General features: G+C 47.5%; 1 protein-coding gene across 6 annotated transcripts in view; it reads left to right on the top strand.

The window, feature by feature from the left end:
* LOC144501749 (alpha-N-acetylgalactosaminide alpha-2,6-sialyltransferase 2-like) overlaps positions 1–21348 on the top strand; it is an 85667-nt gene that overhangs the window by 20871 nt on the left and 43448 nt on the right. For all 6 annotated transcript variants that reach the window (XM_078225730.1, XM_078225732.1, XM_078225735.1 and 3 more), the window contains 2 exons: positions 2722–2843; positions 18397–18598. In XM_078225730.1, coding sequence (XP_078081856.1) covers positions 2722–2843; positions 18397–18598 — 324 coding nt within the window. The remainder of the gene's footprint in view (positions 1–2721; positions 2844–18396; positions 18599–21348) is intronic.

The following is a 21348-nucleotide window of genomic DNA, read 5'->3' as shown; positions in this document are numbered from 1 at the left end:
ACAGTCTCCAGCCACGCACGTCTCCCTTGAAATGAGGCCCAACCAGTCTCCATCTGGTATCACCCCTCCTCCGCCCAGCTGACCTTGTTCTCACACTTAACTCCGTCTGGGTGGCACAGTGGTTAGCACTGCTGTCTCCGTGTCAGGGACCCGGATTCGATTCTCGGCTTGGGTCGCTGCATGTTCTCCCCTTGTCTGCGTGGGTTTCCTCCGGGTGCTCCGGTTTCCTCCCACAGTCCGAAAGACGTGCTGGTTAGGTGCATTGGGCATGCTAAATTCTCCCTCGGTGTAACCCAAACAGGCGCTGGAGCAACTAGGGGATTTTTCACAGTAACTTCATTACAGTGTTAATGGAAGTCTACTTGTGACAAATAAATAAAGTGTTACTATGGGTCCTAGCTCCACCTGCCTTTTGGGTATCCTCCCTCACCTCTTTTCCTGAGACATTGATGACAGTATCAGTGCTGTTTCCTGAACTGGAAAATTTCAGCAACTTTTTTGCCAATTTCCGTCCTTCTCTCTCCTTCAGATGGTCCACCACCAACTCTTCTCCCTTTCCTTGACTTCCCTGTCTCAATTTTTGGGAAGCTTGCTGACTCCTGCAGGCACCTCCAACGCTACCTCCTTGAACCCTGCTTCCACTCTCCTAGCTCCTTTGTCACATCCATCTTGATGATGCAACCTTCCATATCAGTGTTTTGACATGTCTTCCTTTTTCCTCAACCAAGGATTTCCCTCTGCTGTGTTTAACAAAACCCTTGACGTCTATACCCTATTTCCTGCTGTGCTGCTTCCACCTTTTTCCCCTCCCTCCCAAAGCCACGATACGTTTCTTTTTGCCCTCCTTCTCTAACCGAGCAGCCTGCACACTTGATCAGCCTTTGCCACCACCAAATACCTCTTCCCTTGCCCCCTCCTTTCAGCGTGGCAAAGGGACCATTCCTGCACTAAATGTCCAGCATCTACAGGGTTAATGTGTGACTAAGTACAGCACCGCCCACACAGTGACACATGACCCAGGGGTCAGTGTGGTGTTGAGTAGACCTCAACATGAAGATAGCTCTTGGCTTGTACCCTATGAAGACATGAGGGTTAACCAATGGGAACTTCTTTGAGACAAACTGATCTGTAACCGACTTCCCTCTGCAACACCCTGATCTGGAGCAAGCCCCCCACCCCCCTCCCCTTGCAGGCAGTGGGGTTGTAACACCCACCCTCTCACCACCTCCGTCCTCACTATTTCAAGTCTCAACCACTTCCTTCAGGTGAAACAGTGAATGACAGGTAATCCTGTCAATTTATATGTCGTCGCTGTTCACAATGTATCCGAGGGCAGAACAGCCCCAATTCAGAGCACAAGCGTGACCCTGAGCTCCTGGGTGACCAGCCTTGTCCATTCTCCAGTTTGCTCTCACATTGACCTCTCCTGCTCTGTGGTGCTCCATGTGTTCGAGGGACAGCTTCTCTCATAGAATCCCTTCAGTGCAGAAGGAGATCATTCGGCCCATCGAGCCTGCACTGACAACAATCCCACCCAGGCCCTAACCCCGTAACCTCACACATCCACCCTGCTAGTCCCCCTGACACCAAGAGGCAATTTAGCATGACCAATCAAACTAACCCGCACATCTTTGGAGTGTGGGAGGAAATCGGAGCACCCGGAGGAAACCCACGCAGAGACGGGGAGAATATGCAGACTCCACACAGACAGTGACCCAAGGCTGGAATTGAATCCGGGTCCCTGGTATTGAGGCAGCAGTGCTAACCACTGTGCTACTGTGCTGCTCCGATCTCTCGCCTTTCGATTAGACAATTGACAGCCTTCCAGACTCAACATCTGAGTTGGATGATTTCAGACTATCATCTGCCTAATCTGCTTTCGAGGTTTTAACTTTACTTTGATGTTTCTCCTGTTTTTTTTGCTGTGGGGTGTTAGATATTCAGGATTTTGCCATTCACACCTCCTGTAGACTCTGCTTCCTCACTTTAACCCTCCTTGATGACTGCACCTTCATAGTCTCTCCTGTCTTCACCCTGTCACACTCCTTCCCTTGTGTCCTGTTACCCACCCACTACTTCCCCTCCCCTCCCCTTTTCACTAGTTTAAAGCCTTTGCATCTCAAACCTCTTCCAGCTTTGATGGAGGTAAAAGGAACTGCAAGGCAGCACAGTGGTTAGCACTGCTGCCTCACAGCCCCAGGCACCCGGGTTCGATTCCCGGCTTGGGTCACTGTCTGTGTGGAGTTTGCACATTCTCCCCGTGTCTGCGTGGGTTTCCTCCGGGTGCTCCGGTTTCCTCCCACAGTCTGAAAGATGTGCTGGTTAGGGTGCATTGGCCATGCTAAATTCTCCCTCAGTGTGCCTGAACAGGCACTGAAGTGTGGCAACCAGGGGATTTTCACGGTAACTTCATTGCAGTGTTAATGTAAGCCTACTTGTGGCACTAATAAATAAACTTTGCCGATGCTGCCAGACTTGTTTGAGTGTTTTCCAGAGCTGTGCTGCTTTCCCATTTTCCCAAAGGCAGCTTTGCAAATTCCCTGACAATGAAGCTGGGGAGTTTAGAATGAGTCTGCTGGGTTTGATGTGAGTTGAAGGTGGGGGAGTTGCTGCAATGTGAACTGAGGGCAGCTGAAGCTGAAGGGGTTGCTGGCGGTGAATTTATCCCCCGTCTCCTCTCAACTGAACATGGATTTTTTTTTTCTCTCTCTCACTCTGAAGTTGCCGGTGACTGAGCAGTTTGAAATGAAGTTTATATCTGTGAAGATTATCCTCGCCCTGAGTGGGGTTTGTGTAACGACCCTTTTCGTTTCCTGCCTCCTTCTAAATCGATCATTGCACAGGTACTGTGTGTATGTGTGTGTGTATGTGTGTGTGGGGGGGCGGGGGGGGGGGGGGGGGCGGGGAATGGTGGTGGTTATTGTGTGTGTGTGGAGGGTGGTGGGGGGAATAGTGTATAGATTGGGGGATTGTGTGTGGGGGTTATAGTGTGGGGTGGGAGGGGGATTGTGGTGGGTGTGGGAAGTGGGTTGGGGGGAGGGTGGTCGGGGACTGTGTGGGTGGGTGGGGGTTATTGTGTGGTTGCGGTGGGTTGTTGGTGGTAGGGTTTAGCGTGGGGGTGAAGGTTGTGGGGGGATAGTGGGGAGGTTGGTGTTTGTGTGGGTGGGAGGGGTTAGTGTATGTGTGGGGAGGGGGGGGGTACGGTGTGGGGGGGGGGGGGTAGATGGTGTTGTCTTTTAGTTTCATGCAGTGCAATCTTTTATTCCTCCCCCTTCCCCCTTTAACTCTTGTTACTAATATAAAATTAACTTCTCCAACAAGTCATTGCTTTTTTTTCCTCCCAATTCCTGTTTTTTTTCCTTTCCTTCATGTCCGGTGAGTTGATTATTGTTGGGTATGGATAAATATGAAATGTAGTTAATTGTTCTTTGCACTCTGCGGGAATTCCTTCCTATTTGTGTCAAAGATATTTCTCCCCTATTCCCTTCCAAAAACAGTCTTGTTTCCTTCCCTATTTAGTGTGATCATTTCCATGTAATCTTCCCCTACTTGTGTGTGTATTTATTTACGAAAGTGAACACTTTTTTGTAAGAACCCCACTGGTTCTAATGATAAGCCAACAGAAACGTTTCTGGATAGAATTCCTGTCTGGTGTTCCGGACACTTGGACAAAGAGCAGACACCAAGTTAACAAGAGGGCGTGTTAATAATAAACGGACTTGGCGTGGGGGACTTTTTGCTGGGGAGTCTTAAATGAAACATTGCAAGTTCCTCAACTTCTGCGTCTCAGACAATTGAACCTTTACAAGTAAAAAGCATCTGGGAAGCTGCGAACACACTTCTCCCTTTCGCCTGTGCCACTTACTGGTTCCCTTCTGCAACATTGAGACAATTGGCTTTGCTCCTGAACAAATGTTTGTTTGTTACATTTCCGATGCTGCTGACCACACGAAAGGCAGTAAACTGGTTAGTTATGTTAACTCACGCACAGAAAAACCCACAGGGTTTGTACACCGGTTTGTACAATTCGGTGTCGGAGAGGATTGTGTGGAGCTAGGGTCATTTTGCCCGGTTGAGTTACACTGGTACCTCGAGTGGATTCTCTCTGGTGTCGAAAATTAGGAGTAGGAAAACAACAAAGTATGAATATGTTGGATTTTTATGTGGTTTATAACCCTACTTGTACAGAAATAAAATAATTCTGGTATTCGATTTGCTAATTGTCTGATCGTCTGTAAGTGGATTCTCTCTGGTGTTGGAAACAACAAAGTTATGAATACGTTGGATTTTTATCTAATCTAATCTATGCAGAGGGGTGGTTTTCTTTCCATGGCTATTTATATGTCGTCTCTTCCACCTATTCTCTTTTGCCCCGGAGGAGTGAACGTCAGTTTTGACGAGAGAGGGGAGGAAAACAGCAAATGAGGTTTTATTTTGTGGCGCTGCCACTTATCTTACAGGTTTAATTTGTGTTTAAAGAGCGGCAGATTAGGGACTCTGGTGTCTGGTCATTATCCTATCAACATTTATCTCATTCCAATGTCAGAAACCTTTTGGGAGAGGTATTGTCAAACTGTGCAGCTGTTAGTCTTTGGCCCAGTAAACCTCATACCGTGTGAGGGCTTGGCTGTACAGAGACCTGTAGGGAGCGTTTAGTATTTGCGAAATATTGGGAGCCTGCTATTGACATTTGGCTGGAGGCAAAAAGCATTTATTCCTATGTTTCGTATTGGGGGAGGGGGTGGGATTCACTCCTCCCCTTCCCCCACCCTCAAGAAGCAGTTAAAGTTTGTTTATTAGTCACAAGTAAGCTTACATTAACACTGCAATGAAGTTACTGTGATGATCCCCTGGTCACCACACTTCGGCACCTTTTTGGGTACACTGAGGGAGAAGTTAGCATGGCCAATGCACCTAACCAGCATGTCCTTTGGGAGGAAACTGGCGCAGCCGGAGGAAACCCACGCAGACACGGGAAGAACATGCAAACTCCACACAGACAGTGACCCAAGCTGGGAATCGAACCCGGGTCCCTGGCGCTTTGAGGAGCAGTGCTAACCTGTTTTCCAAGGTATGGGGGAAGGTTCATTTTGGATTATTGTTGAATTCAGGGAGATGAACGCTGAGTCTGATGTAGCAATTGAAAAGCACTTGAGGAGCATTTGTTTTTTGATAGACTTGTTGAACTCCCAAAGTAAGGTCTCCTTTCTGTAGCAATGTGCAACTTTTATTGGCCGCGATTCTCCCAAATGAGTTCTAAGTGCTGTCTCCAATGGGAAAATAGGTTCTCCCTTGTGAAATTGAGCGCTCCTGTCAATCAAAGCACTTCAAATAGGTCTGGTAACACTCTTCGATTTGATTTATTATTGTCACATGTATTGGGATACAGTGAAAAGTATTGTTTCTTGCGCACTATACAGACAAAGCATACCGTTCATAGAGAAGGAAAGGAGAGAGTGCAGAATGTAGTGTTACAGTCATAGCTAGGGTGTAGAGAAAGATCAATTTAATGTGAGGTAGGTCCATTCAAAAGTCTGACAGCAGCCGGGAAGAAGCTGTTCTTGAGTCGGTTGGTAGTGACCTCAGACTTTTGTATCTTTTTCCTGACAGAAGAAGGTGGAAGAGAGAATGTCCAGGTGCATGGGGTCCTTGATTATGCTGGCTGCACGGGTCTTCTGAAATTAACCAAGGGCAATCCCTACCGTAGCATAGAATGCTGCGGTGATTTTGAAGGCTTCCAGGTGTTCAGGGGGCATGGATTTTAATGTGACCAGGCCACTTCAAAGGTTTTACAGAACATGGACAATAATAAAGGATTTTACCAGACAGGTGCCTGAAATTGTCATCCAAAGAATGGTTTCCAGGGCAACAACAAGAAGTTCACCCACTAGAGCCCCATTCCGGGGGAGACCCCTGAGATCCACCTCCAGGTCTCTTGAGGGACTCACCCCTGCAGCCTGGCAGCTGCAGCAGAGCCCATGGGCACAGTTTGAGGTAGTACTTACCCCTTTGCTCTTTTCCCCCACCCCACACCTCCAGAGTCCATGGCACCTGGTCCCAACTTGTCAGGCCCAGTAAAGCTTGGCACCCACAGGCCTTCCAGTAGGGTGTGAGGGAGAGGCTCGGAACATAATTATATTGAAGTTAGTTCTCTAGTCAAGAGCCAGATCTGGCCAGGCGCAGGGGGCTTAGAGATTTGCAACCGGCTTCACATCCCAAATTGGCCCTCGGGGATCATGGCTGGTGCTGGAAGTCCCAGAGAATTAACCCCAATGCCTTTTGTTTAAATTTCCCAAATGACCATTTGCGTGTTAGAGTTGAAGGAAATGAGCTATAACCTTTTCTCTACATTTCAATAATATTTCTAAAAGTTTAGAATGAAGGGATATAGTTTTGGAAAAGTCATCTGCACATTAATAGCTGTTAGTTAGACCTCCATTTGGAATATAGTGTTCAGTTCTGTTCGCCACACTACCAGAAGGACATGGATGCTTTGGAGAGGGTACAGAAGAGGTTTACCAGGATGTTGCCTGGTCTGGTGGGTATTAGCTATGAGGAGAGGTTGGACAAACTCAGTTTGTTCTCATTAGAACGACAGAGATTGAGGGGAGACGAGGTTTACAAGATTGAGCGGCATGGACAGAGTGGATAGTCAGATGTTCTTTCCTAGGGTAGAAAAGTCAATTGCTTGGGCACAGTAAGAAGTCTCGCAACACCAGGTTAGAGTCCAACAGGTCTTTTTGGAATCATGAGCTTTCGGAGCGCTGCTCCTTCATCAGATGAGTTAATCATCTGATGAAGGGGCAGCACTTCTAAAGCTCGTGATTCCAAATAAACCTGGTGAGACCTCTTACTGTGCCCGTCCCAATCGAATACCAGCATCTCCACGTCAAGTACTAGGGGGCATAGGTTTAAGGTGCGTGGGGTTGAGGGGGGGGGGGCGGAGAGAAGTTTAGAGGAGATATGCGAGGCAAGATTTTTTTTTACACAAGGTGGTGACTGTCTGGAACATGCTGCCCAGGTGGTGGTGCGAGCAGGTACGATAGTGGCATTTAAGGGGCATCTAGACAAATACATGAATAGGATGGGAATGGAAGGGTACGGACTCCGTAAGTGCGTACAGTTTTAGTTTAGGCAGGCATCATGATCGGCGCAGGCTTGGAGGGCTGAAGGACCTGTTCCTGTGCTGTGTTCTTTCAGTAAGAAGTCTCACAACACCAGGTTAAAGTCCAACAGGTTTATTTGGTAGCACATCTCCACATCATGGTACTGTTCTTTGTTAGCTTATGAGTTTGAGAGAAGAGGTGCTTAATAAAGGGTTAAATAGCCTCAGATTATTGAAATCCTCTCTAAAGCACATGAAGCAACTTCTGCAGGGAGAAACAAAAACAGATTTTGAGATAAAGGTGATGTGATTTGTTTTTGCTTATCTGCTTCAAGTGTAGGTTTGGGGAAGACTGGAGAATGGGTGAATGAACAGGCTGAAACCTGTACGAGTTCAGTAAGTTCACTTGATTACCAGAGTGATGAATGGGATCTAATAATGGTAATCAGTTTCCTTTTGCAATTCTGTGTCTTTCATTACATTTAATCACAGATATGGAAAAATCATGGCATCGGATTTCAAAACACTCCTTTAACTCACAGCAGTTGTTCAGCTGTAAAAGCAAAAACAGGCAGGACCCAGAGATTTGGAATCCCCGCAGTGCAGAGGGAAGCCATTCAGCCCATCAAGCCCGCACCGACAACAATCCCACCCAGACCCTATCCCCCGCGACTCCACGTAGTTACCCTGCTGATCTCCCCTGACACTAAGGAGCAATTTGCAATGGCCAAGCAATCTAACCCACGCATCTTTGGACTGTGGCATGAAACACGAAGAGAATGTGCAAACTCCACACCCGAGGCTAGAATTGAACCCGGGTCCCTGGTGCTGTGAAGCAGTGGTGCTGCCCACTGTGCCACCATGTTGCTCCAAAACAAAGGAAAAGGATGCCAACACAAAAATGTCGGAGTACAATAGCCAGACCCCAGACAGCATACAGTGCACAGCGGGAAAGTGGAAAAAGCAAGAGTATGAGGAAAGATCATAGAAAGCCTACAGTACAGAAAGAGGCCATTCGGCCCATTGAGTCTGCACCGACCACAATCCTACCCAGGCCCTACCCCCATATTTACCCGCTAATCCACGCATCCCAGGACACTAAGGGGCAATTTTAGCATGGCCAATCAACCTAACTCGCACATCTTTGGACTGGGGTCTTGGGGTCGCATCAAAGGGAACCTAAAAGTTGTCCAGCGGGTGTAGGAATTGTAGGGGATGATTAGCGAGGTCGAGGTACCGACTGAGCGCTTCACAAAAGAAAGGAGATGAAGCTACTTCGGTGTGGAGGAAGGAGTTGGAGATACTGGTTGGGATATAGCTAAGGAAGTGGGTTGGTCTTGCTCGGGTTAGTAAGGCACCCAGTCTAGATGCTTGCTATGTTCTGAGGGAAAGTTGGGTTGGTGACGGCAGAAGCTCTGACCTCAGTCTTTCAACCCTCCTTGGTGTGGTGCCAGAGGACTGGATGTGGGTCTCATGGTGAATAATGAGCTTGGAAAGGACATGAAAGGGGATGGGGGTGAAAGATGTCAGTTCAAGGCCAGGGGGCGCCGTGGGTGGGAGACGTTTTGGGGAAACTGACTGGTGGACAAAAGGGATGTGGAAAGGGCAAGATTTCTTGGGAAATAGATTCCCTTCCATCGGTAAGTCCGCAAGCTGCTTGTGCTAATTGAAGGTGAGGGTGTAGTGGCAGAGCTGAGGGAGCAACTAACAGGGTGGCAAGGTGGCACAGTGGTTAGCACTGTTGCCTCACAGTGCCAGGGACCTGGGTTCAATACCCAGTTTGGGTCACTGTCCGTGTGGAGTTTGCACATTCCCTCCCCGTGTCTGCGTGGGTTTCCTCCGGGTGCTCCGGTTTCCTCCCACAGTCCAAAGATGTGCGGGTTAGGTGGATTGGCCAGGTTAAAAATTGCCCCCGAGTGTCGGGGGACTAGCTAGGGTAAATATATGGGGTTATGGGGATAGGGCCTGGGTGGAATTGTGGTTGGTGCAGACTCGATGGGCCGAATGGCCTCCTGCACTGTAGGGATTCTATGATTTAAGGAGCTGGCTGGCTGGTGGGGGGGGGGGGGGGGGGGGGGGCGCGCGCGAAGGTGCGAAATGCCAGGTTATCTTTGTATTGCCAACAAGCCATCCTGGAGCAATGAATGGTTTTGGCGGAGAGAGCATAGCGGGCCTGGCAGTGCATGATGTGGACCAGCCAGAACTGACATTGATGTACCAAAGTTTGCTCAAATCTGATCCCCTCATATTTCAGAGAGCCATATTGAGGACAATGATGAGAGTGGGAGAAGGCACAAGTTTCAGTGAGGACCAGGGGTGCCCAGTCTCTGAGTAGATCGGTAGCTGCCAAGGTATAGTGACAAAGGAAAGAATTTGAAAGTGTAAGCGACGTTGGACATTTTGATGTACAGGGAATAGTCACATCTGCAGAGATATGAATGTCCAGATAGTGATTGCTGGTGACCTAATAACAAGGGAACACATTTAAGGCGATGATGCATCAAATGAAGGTTAAGGAAAAATGTTTACTAGGGTGGTTGTATTATAGAATTCTCCAGGGTGGTTGTATTATGGAACTCCCCACACAAACTGTTACATCAGTGTCCATCAAACTAATTCCCTTTTAAGTGTTTTAGAGGGGGGCAGCGGATTATGCGAAGGCATGAGCAAGTAGGGAGGTAGTGGTGTCGCTGTATTGTCACTGGACTAGTAATCTAGGAACCCAGAGTAATGCTCTGGCGACCTGGGTTTGAATCTCATGACTGCAGATAGTGAGATCTGAATTTGATTAAAAGTCCAGTGATGAGCATGAAATCATAGAAATCATAGAATCCCTACAGTGCAGGAAGAGGCCATTCGGCCCATCGAGTCTGCACCGACCACAATCCCACCCAGGCCCTACCCTCGTATCCCTACATGTTTTACCCACTAATCCCTCTAACCTACACATCTCAGGACACTAAGGGGCAATTTTAGTATGGCCAATCAACCTAACCCGCACATCTTTGGAACCATCGTCGATTGTAAAAAAAAAACCCATCTGGCTCACTAACGCCCTTTAGGGAAGGAAATCTGCTGTCCTTGCCCGGTCTGGCCTACATGTGACTCCAGACCCATAGCAATGTGGTTGACTCTTAAATACCCTCTGAAATGGCCTAACAAGCCACTCCATTCAAGGGCAATTAGCGACGGGCAATAAATGCTGACCCGATCAGCGATGCCCATGTCCCATGAATGAATAAAGAGAAAATCACCAGCATAGGTGACTACAATAGCCTGTTTAGTGTGCTATAATTGAGTTGTTTTATAACCTGGACTAATATTGGCACTGCTTGGGTTGACTCCTCCCAACATTTCTAAATTTAAAAATGGCATGCTTGCTTTCTGCATTGTCAAGCAGCTCCAATATATTGAGAGCCTTGTGACAAATCGAATCAAGATTTGGAAAGCAATAACTTTGCAAAGGTGAGTCACTCTCTCCCAATCTATACTTCTGTTAGTAAGCTATTGATAAACCCTTTCATATGCAAAGCAGATGTGTCATGTATCCAGTGCAATGCTTCTGGAGTTGTGAAAAGCACTGCGATGTATTGTTGTAGGCAGGTGGAGTGTGCTTTCTTATTGTACATAAGGATTACTGTGTAACAGTTTAGTGGTTTGTGTTTGACAAAATGTGAATCAACAGCCAAGCTCATCCTATGATGTCTTCCAAGGGGGATTGGGGAAAGCAAAAGATTGTCCAGCTTCCCCCGGCAGTTTTCTCCTGCAAGAAAGGAGTGGGTGTTCTTATACTGGGAGGTATTTTGAGAATGTGACCATCATTATGCAATAGTATGTACTGTGGTGTCTTAAGATGTCAGTTATAGAGTCATAGAGCATGGAAACAGGCCTTTCGGTCCAACTTGTCCATGCCGCCCTGCTTAGTGGGGGGAAGGACAGTTGCAGTAGTGGAGAGGATGAGAGTGTTGGAAGGAAATGTGATGCCGTATTTATAGGAAAGTGAAGGGAAGCATTGGTGACGAATTGTGTGGCTGGATAAGGCAGAGCTTGACAACTGAAGAACTAATAGTATTCCAGCCATATCCTGGGAGTTCAGCTTCGATCAATCACTTCCTGTGCCTGGTGGTTAGGATGTTGCCGGGTGGGTTTCTGCTATTTGGGTGCAGGGTCAGGCTCTCTTGCTCCATCCCTCCCAAAGTGGTATCAGAAAATCCGGGTGCGTTGCCTTTCCCTGACGGGAGACACTCAACATTTCAATCATTACCTGGAAGAGAAAGTGGGGTTTAATCGGGGATGGCACCAAAAGAGTTTCTGATTTTTTTTTTCCCCCCATTAAACCTGTCTGTTTTTGGCATCCAGATTAGCATCAAGTCTAACAAAGGCGAAAGCCGGTTATACTTCTTCCTGCACCATTTTCTTTTGGAACTAAGGTTGTAGATTGGCATCCTTCAGCAGTCTGAGGATGTTCAGCCCATCATGCTTGTGCTGGCTCTTTGAAAGCACTATCCAATTTGTCCCACTCTCCTGCCCTTTTCCCCCTAGCCTTTTCCCTTTGTATTTATTTACAGTAAATCAGTGTACAACAAGATGACCCCACGATTGCAGCCCCAAAAATCAATGTTTTTGCATATACTCTGCAAATAAGTTGACTACCTTGTCAGCCACTAGTAGTTGGCCTCAATTTTTCACCCTATATGTGGCTGTTTTATTTACCAGTACCTTGTAACTGGGTGCAAGAGATTATGATGTGGAGATGCCGGCGTTGGACTGGGGTAAACACAGTTAGAAGTTTAACAACACCAGGTTAAAGCCCAACAGGTTTATTAGTGGCATTTGCTATCAAATAAACCTGTTGGGCTTTAACCTGGTGTTGTTAAACTTCTTACTGTGCAAGAGATTAGGCAGGATTGTGTTGTGAAGATGCGTGGGAGTTTAAGACCCCACACAGAGCAGACCCCACATGGTGGTGCACACTTAACATTGCAACTGCCCAATCCAATGGTTCACTTCTATACTCGACAGTATCATGTTTTGGAAGGATTTTTCTCGGAGGCTTCAAACATTGACCTGTCCACCGTCTATGGTGATTCCTTGGTTATCATTGCATGTTTCCTTTCAGTTTTAACTTGCTATGTAAACCAAATTCCCCAAGTTACCTTTTAACAATTACCTGAAATCTGTGTCCTCTGCTTACTGACTCTCAGGCACTGGAAGCAGTTTTGCCGCCTTGATTTTGGATGTCTCCCTTTTTAAATATATTTTCTTTCTTCCTTTCTATCTCCCCGACCTTCGCTACTGTCAGGAGAATGGCCCATATTAAGGGGAGGCTATGGCCTAGTGGTATTATCGCTTGACTATCAATCTAGAAACTCAGCTCATGTTCTGGGGACCTGGGTTGGAATCCCACCATGGCAGATGGTGGAATTTGAATTCAATAAAAAATATCTGGAATTACGAATCTAATGATGACCATTGTCGATTGTTGGAAAAACCCATCTGGTTTACTAATGTTCTTTTAGGGAAGGAAATCTGCCGTCCTTACCTGGTCTGGCCTACATGTGACTCCAGAGACACAGCAATGTGGTTGACTCTCAAATGCCCTCCAAGGGCAACAAGGGATGGGCAATAAACGCTGGCCAGCCAGCGACACCCATGTCCCACAAATGAATAAAAAAAAAAGATTCTCTGGTCTCTCCGCATAACTTCAGTTCCGCACTCCTCGTCCCATTCCAGCAAATCTCCTCTGCACGTTGTTAATTGTCTATCTGTTGCAGAAACAGGCCAACTTTCACTCTGTAATCACTGGAAATGATCAGGTGGCTTCTGTGGCAGCCTGTAGATCTACAATGCCACTTGTATACTATCTTTCTTGATTTTTAAAGAATCTCCACGCCTCAACTCTCCAAAGCGGCCTTGGTGCACAGCAGTGTAAGTTGGTGAATATTTTTCTGGTTTGCATCTTGCCTAGGCGAGGGGTGACCTCAAATAGGAGAAAAGTATTGAAAGAAAAGAAATAGAAAGTTGAGACAAATCAGTAGGCGCAACACCCGTCACGGTGTGACGCAGTGGTTAGCATTGCTGCCGCACAGCGCCAGGGACTTGGGGGTTCAATTTCGGGTCACTGTCTGCACTGTCGGTGCACTGTCCGGGTGGCACGGTAGCACAGTGGTTAGCACTGCTGCTTCACAGCTCCAGGGTCCCGGGTTCGATTCCCGGCTCGGGTCACTGCCTGTGTGGAGTTTGCACATTCTCCTCGTGTCTGCGTGGGTTTCCTCCGGGTGCTCCGGTTTCCTCCCACAGTCCAAAGATGTGCGGGTTAGGTTGATTGGCCAGGTTAAAAATTGCCCCTTAGAGTCCTGAGATGTGTAGGTTAGAGGGATTAGCGGGTAAATATGTGGGGCCTGGGTGGGATTGTGGTCGGTGCAGACTCGATGGGCCGAATGGCCTCCTTCTGCACTGTAGGGTTTCTATGATTTCTATGATCTATGTTCTCCCCGTGTCGGCGTGGGTTTCCTCGGGGTGCACCGGTTTCCTCCCACAGTCCAAAGATGTGTGGGTTAGGTTGATTGGCCGTGCTAAATTGAACCTAGTGTCAGGGGTACTAGCTCGGGTAAATTAGTAGGGTTAAGGGGATATGGCCTAGCTGAGATTGTGGTCGGTGCAGACTCGATGGGCCAAATGGCCTCCTTCTGTGATGTAGGGATTCTATTTCTATGATTCACCCTAGTAAAAAACATAGATGCTGGAGGTCTGAAATAAAAACAAAATGCTGGGAAACCTCAGCAGGTCCGGCAGTGTTGGTGAAGAGAGAAACAGAGTTCACACATCGGGTCAATTGTGATTCCACATCAGAACCCAAAGAAAAGCAATCTTGGACTCAAAGTTGGCTGGGACTTTCTGCTCCGCCACTCCGTGGTGGGTTTTCCCTACAGCGGAGGCAGCTCGCCATTGGCCGCTGGTGGGATCTTCCGGTCCCACTGAGGCCAATGGCAATTTGCGTTATTTTCTGGCCATGACACCAGGGGATCCTGGGCGTGGGGTTGCTCACCTACGGCGCGGTGCTGGAAAATCCCACCCATTAACTGTTTAGCTCTCCAGGGATGTTGTCGGACCGGTAGAGTTTTCCCGGCACTTTTAGTTTTCATTATGGGTCATACCTTCCCCAGTGTTCCCAAGATGCAGAAGACAATGAACATGCTTGCTACCTTGGGCAAGAAATGATAACTCAACATTGGCTCTGAAGGAGCATCAAATATTGTGTGGAGTACAATGATTTCTGCATTGCTTAATCAATCAAAGTGTCAACCATTGAATTAAACATTTACAGGGTTGAATAGAACTGATGGCGAGTGTTAACAACATCAACTTCCATTTAATTAAGGTTGAGAAAACCGTATTTAAGGCACTTTACCAGAAACACGGGGAAAAATGGATGATAATCAGAGAATTGGATTTTAAAGGAGGGTTTTAAAGAGCTTCGACAGTAGGGTTGGACTTCACAATGAATGTAAGATGAGCAGGACAGTGGTTAGCACTGCTCCCTCACAGCGCCAGGGACTCGGGTTCAATTCCGGCCTTGGGTGACTGTGTCTGTGGAGTTTGCACATTCTCCCCGTGTCTGCGTGGGTTTCCTCCGGGTGCTCTGGTTTCTTCCCACAGACCAAAGATGTGCAGGTTAGGTGGATTATAGAATCTGACAGTGCAGAAGGAGGCCATTCGGCCCATCGCGTCTGCACCGACCACAATCTCTGGTGCTGCGAGGCAGCAGTGCTAACCACTGATCCACCATGCTGCCCTGGATTGGCTAACTTGCCCCATGGTGTCAGGGGAATGAGTGGGGTAAATGAGCTAGGTTATGGGGATAGGGCCTGGGTGGGATTGTTGCCAGTGCAGGCTCGATGGGTCGAATGGCCTCCATCCGTGTTCCATGTAAGATCTCAGCTGAAAAAGCTGGGTTGTGTGGAGTTAGTGGGGCAGACGTGAAGAATGCTGGAATGTAGGGCTGGAGACGGTGAAGGGGTGAGAATTTAACATGCTGGGGGAGCATTCGCTGCCCTTCGGTGAGGGAGCAAGATGGCTGAATGGCGTTTGCCGGATCGAATCTGGTGTTGCCAGAGGGCCGGGAGAGGGTTTTGGAGATGGGAGTTTGTTTGGTTTATGATGGCGAGAACGAGGTTGGAGGCTGTGCTGAGAGTTCAGTCAGACGATGAGGGTGTAAATTGTCTGATTTTAGCCTGGGACAGTGACGCCTGCTGCAACGGTACACAGCTAGTGATGGACTGAAGGCAATGCCTTCTCAAATTGTCATCGAACACTCATCAAAAGCAACTGAGAAATGATCAGGAAGTTGAGCTGGCTATCCGTTATTGTGAATCTGTAAGGTGTTTGTATAATTTTGTCAACGGATAGAAATTGACCCTGCCAAACATTGAAGCAGCATTAGCCCATTTAGATCATTCAAATTCATGGTTAATCTTCTACCTCAGCTATACCTGTCTGCACTATCCCCAAATCCCTCGCTTCTCGGACTGTCTAAGAATCTATCAATCTCTACTAAAACATACCCTAGGTCTACAACTCTATTTATTAATAAGGTTATTAACTCATAGGATCACTAAAGTGCAGAAGGAGGCCATTCGGCCCATTGAGTCTGCACCAACAACAACCCCACGTAATCCCCCTGACACTAAAGGGCAATCCCACCCAGACCTGTTCTCCGTAACCCCAAGTATTTACCCCACTAATCCCTCTAACCTACACATCTTGGAACACTAATGGCCAATTTATCATGGGCAATCTACCTAACCTACACATCTTTGGACTGTGGGAGGAAACTGGAGCACCCGGAGGAAACCCACGCAGACAGTGACCCGAAGCCGGAATTGAACCCAGGTCCTGGCACTGAGGCAGCTGTGCCAAGCACTGTGCCACGATGCCGCCGGCATTCAGACGCCCCATGGCAATTGTGGCTCATATTCTGAGTCTGAATACAATCCCCAATCTGCCTGGCTCAGTCATTCCAAAATGCCAGGCAGACAGGATCTTTTACTTAGTTCGTGGGCATTTTTTCATAGAATCCCTCCAGTGCAGGAGGAGGCCATTCGGCCCATTGTCTGCAGTGCCTCTCCGACAACAATCCCACTCAGACCCTATCCCTGTAACCCCACATTACACCATCCCCCCCACCCCCAATTCCCCTATCCTACACATCGTCGGTCACTAAGGGTCAATTTAGCATGGCCAATCCACCTAACCTACACACCTTTAGACTGTGGGAGGAAATCAGAGCACCCGGAGAAAACCCACGCAGACACAGGGAGAATGTGCAAACTCCACACAGACAGTGACCCGAGGCTGGAATTGAACCTGGGTCCCTGGAGCTGTGAGGCAGCAGTGCTAACCACTGTGCCACCCCTGCCTCATTACCACATTTACCATTTCCCATTTGTTTCTAGATGTTGTTGTCGATCAATCTTTGTTGCATTCCATAAATTTGCCCACCACATTATTACCACAAATTTGGTTTGCCCAAGCTACAAAGATTAAAATTATCCATGATTACTGTGTGGAGTTTGCACGTTCTCCCTGTGTCTGCGTGGGTTTCCTCTGGGTGCTCCGGTTTCCTCCCACATCCAAAGATGTGTGGGTTAGGTGGATTGGCCATGCTAAATTGACCCTAGTATCAGGGGAATTAGCAGATTAAATATGTGGGGTTATGGGAATAGCGATGTGTGGGATTGTGGTCAGTGCAGACTCGATGGGCCAAATGGCCACCTCCTGCACAGTAGGGATTCTATGATTACTGTATTAGTCTTATTACGAGCATCTCTGATTTCTTGATCTATGCCCAGCATTATAACTACTATTAGGGGCCCCATTACCTCCCTCATCAGTGTGTTCCGCCTCTTAGTGTTTCTTTGCTCCATCCAAACTGATTCTGCATCTTTTAAATTTTTGATAAGATCCTGTCTCTCTACGATCTTTAGCCAATCTATTTGTTATCAGGGCTACTCCTCCTTTGCATTGCTTATCTTTTCTAAAAGTCCAGTATCCTGCGATAATTCATTCCCAACCTTGGTCACTTTGCAACCATGGCTGGAATTTTACCCGCCCGCCATGGGAATCGGAGTGGGCGAGGGGCGGTGCATGGGAAGGTCCGTTGCCCTTGGGCGGGATTTTACGGTTTTGGGATGAGCGAGGCTGTAAATTCCCACCCCACGTTTCTGTAATGGCTATTAGATCAAATCTAGAACCATAGAATCCCTACAGTGCAGAAGGAGACCATTCGGCCCACTCTCTCCGATAGAGCACCCCCTGCCCCAGTCCCTCAACCTCACATAATTACTCTAATCCTTCTAACCTACACATCTGGGGACACTATGGGGCAATTTAGCATGGCCAATCTACCTCACCTGCACACCTTTGAACGATGGGATGGGGGGGGGGCGGTGATGGTTGTGTGGCGGTTGCACAGTCACCCAAGGTTAGAATCAAACTCGGGTCCCTGGTGCTGAGAGGCAGCAGTGCGAACCACTGTGCCACCCATATTTTCTTCTTCATTGTTAATTCAGCCATTTTGTTGTGAATGCACATTCCAATGTGGTGCCTTGAGCTTAAACTGTTTTGACCTGGTGTCATCCATAAATGCCCAATTACCCAGCACACTCTCTCTCTCTCTCCCTTCTCTGCAGAGGCAGAAACTTGATCGCAGGGATTCGAACATGAATTTGTGGGAAAGATGGGCATGGATTTGGGAGGGACCAAAGGATTCAATGTGGAATTGTGGCCCGATTTGACACGGGAGATCTAGTGGGGGGCCTCGCTGTGCTTTGCCTCAACATCACATTGGGCCCTGGATCCAGATTTACACCCACGGTTAGCGCTGATGTAAAATGGGAACCACTTCGGACTGCTCAATATCGAGAATAAATATCATTGGATTACTTGTGAGAGTCACTTTTGAGGAGTCAAAGATTTTCCCAAATCCTTTTCTGTTTGAAAGTTTTATGTCTTGTTCCTTGAATCGGTAATGAGTTGAAGGGTTATGGGGAGAAGGCAAGGAAATGAGGATGGAGAGCACGTCAACCATGATTGAATAGCGGGCGGAGCGGACTCGATGGGCCGAATGGCCTAATTCTACTCATTTTATATTATGAATTTATAATCCCTTTTTAAAAGAAAAGGTGCACAATATGGGTAGAATATGTGTCCTCTGGGAGGGATGGATTGTTTGACTAGCTTTATCCATAACCTTGTGATTGTAACCTGCTTTATTGAATGTTTTCTTTCAGTAAAGTGAGGGTGACGACTTATGAAGCCGCTAGCGCGAAGAATAATCTATCTTCGGAAGATGTAAGGCGCATGGAGTTTTGGGTTTTTGGGAAAAATGGAAGTTTGCTTGAAAACGTTGCAAAGGAGACAAGTGCGCCAATTCGATTGGAGCCACCATTCCCAGGGGACCTGTACGCCACAGATGCTACCTACCTTCATTCAGTAAGTTGTAATTTTAATTATACTGCTATTTAATTAGTTAGCTATATCAGTTTTTGCTTGTACCTTACAAAATTTACAGAAGATTTACAAAATTATTAATAACTTGCAGCATGAGTGCTGGAATTCTTAGTAAATAACAGGGAACACTGGTTAGCACTGCTGCCTCACAGCGCCAGGGACCCGGGTTCGATTCCCGGCTTGGGTCACTGTCTGTGTGGAGTCTGCACATTCTCCCGGTGTCTGCGTGGGTTTCCTCCGGACGCTCCGGTTTCCCCCCTCACTTTGAAAGATGTGCTGGTTAAGTGCATTGGCCGTGCTAAATTCTCCCTCAGTGTACCCGAACAGGTGCCGGAGTGTGGCGACAAGGGGATTTTCACAGTAACTTCATTGCAGTGTTAATGTAAGCCTGCTTGTAACACTAATAAATAAACTTTATACCTTGCACCTGGTGCTGAAGATGATGGTGTAACGGAAATATTGGAGCAAAAGACAGTTCCATGTCCTTGTATTTGCGTAATCGAAATACAGAGCCATTTGTGGGTCTTGTGCATTTTAATTTTGTGTCACGCTTGTGTACAAAAACTTCAAATTAAAAATGGTTCTTCAAAGGGTGCAATATCCCACGAGGCAATAGAAAAGGAGATTTTAATGCTGCAGAAATTTTTCTTGTCCTGTAACTTAATGGCCATGCCATCAGTTTCTTCCTCCTCTACCCATTTCCACACCCATCTGGAGGCAGATCACCACGATGGCGTGGACTCTCCATGTCTCTCTACTGGTGGCACTGTGATTTCATTGGCTCCGTGTGTACAATGGTACACAAGTCCTCCATGGATTATAGCAGATGTCAGGAACGTTGCCTGGTTGAGGAGTCTAGGCCTATACTTGATGGAGTTTAGAAGGATGAGGGGATCTAATTGAAACTTACACAATACTGAGAGGCCTGCATAGAGTGGGCGTGGAGAGGATGTTTCCACCAGTGGGAGAGGCTAGAGCTCGAGGGCACAATCTTGGAGTGAAGGGACGCTCCTTTAAAACTGAGATGAGGAGGAATTTCTTCAACCAGAGGGTGGTGAATCTGTGGGACTCAGTTCTACAGAGGGTTGTGGAGGCCAGGTCATTGAGTGTCTTTAAGACAGAGATAGATAGGTTCTTGATCAATAAGGGGATCAAGGGTTATGGAAAGGAGGCAGGAGAATGGGGATGAGAATCATATCAGTCTTGATTGAATGATGGCGCAATCTCGATGGGCCGAGTGGCCTAATTCTACTCCTCTATCTTATGGTGATGTGGCTTTATAAATTCTTAGCAAAACTACAGCCAGTCAAATGGAAAGTGTGTTTCCTGCAAAAATAATAGATGGTATCAATCGATCAGATAGAACACCAGCTGTTTTGTTGTGAATGCTTTACGCATTTGGATGTACCGCCTTTAGCTTAATCTCAGATTACGGTGCAGAAGGAGGCCATTTGGCCCATCGTGTCTGCACCAGCTCTCCAAAGGAGCATCGTGACTTAGTGCCATTCCCCTGCCTTTTCCCTGTAACCCTGTACATTGTTTCTACTCAAATAAGCGCTTAATCTCTTCTCGAATGCCTCGATTGAACTTGCCTCCACCACACTTCCAGGCAGTGCATTCCAGACCCAAACCACACTCTCACTGTTTGAAAAAGTTTTTTCTCGCATTATATTTGCTTCTTTAGCAAATCATTTTAAATCTGTGCCCTGGCGTTCTTGCTCCTTTTTATAAGCGGGAACAGTTTCTTCCTCTCTACTCTGTCCAACACCCTCATGATTTTGAACATCTCCATCAAATCCTTTTTAAATTTGCTCTCCTCTCTCCGAGGAGAACAGTCCCAACCTCTCCAATCCATCCTCATAACTGAAGTTTCTCATCCCTGGAACCATTCTTGTAAACTTCTTCTGCACACTCTCTCCAATGTATTCACATCCTTCCTATAATGTGGGCGCCCGGGACTGTAGACAATATTCCAGCTGAGGTCTCACTAGTGTCTGAACTTGTGCAACCAGGTCCCTCTGCTCCTGCACCCATGTTCTTCCCACCAAACTACATCACCTTGCGCTTCTCTGCATTGAACTTCATCTGCCACCTTACTGCCTACTGCGCCAGCTTGCCTGTGCCTGTTTTGAAGTTCTATTTTGACCTGGTGCCGGCCTAGCCATTAATGTGCTATTATTTGGCACTCTGTCCCTTCCCGACCTATTCTGCAGTTTTGTGTTCAGTAATGATGCTGTTGATTTTGATCCAAATTTAGCACGAGTTGTGCGCCCCAGGAGTAGCTCACCTTTGTGTGCACGCTTTTACACCCAGAGGTGCCACAAGTATCTCTGCGTGCTTGCTGCAGCCTGACCTCTGCAGTATCTCTGCCGTGTTTAGTGCAGAACACTCACTCTCGGGCTGTGTCTCTGTCCCCCTCTCTCTCGGTGGCAATGATTACGTGGAAACAGCAGGCATGGCGCATCGCAGGAGGGATGCTGAAGGAGGATAAGCAGCTCTGAGCTGGCCTCCTTGTATTCTGTTCCTTAACGCTGTGTCACTGTTGAAATGCTTGGTGGTCCCGGCTGGAGCTTACATCAGCTCCTCCAGTGCAAAATGTTGGGGAAACTCTCTCTCGGGCTGTGTCTCTGTTCTCTCTCTCTCGGGCTGTGTCTCTGTTCTCTCTCTCTCGGGCTGTGTCTCTGTTCTCTCTCTCTCGGGCTGTGTCTCTGTTCTCTCTCTCTCTCTCGGGC

The sequence above is a fragment of the Mustelus asterias genome, chromosome 12 (genome assembly GCF_964213995.1).
Source record: "Mustelus asterias chromosome 12, sMusAst1.hap1.1, whole genome shotgun sequence".
Classification (NCBI taxonomy): Eukaryota; Metazoa; Chordata; class Chondrichthyes; order Carcharhiniformes; family Triakidae; genus Mustelus; species Mustelus asterias.
This window is presented reverse-complemented; position numbering and strand designations above follow the sequence as displayed.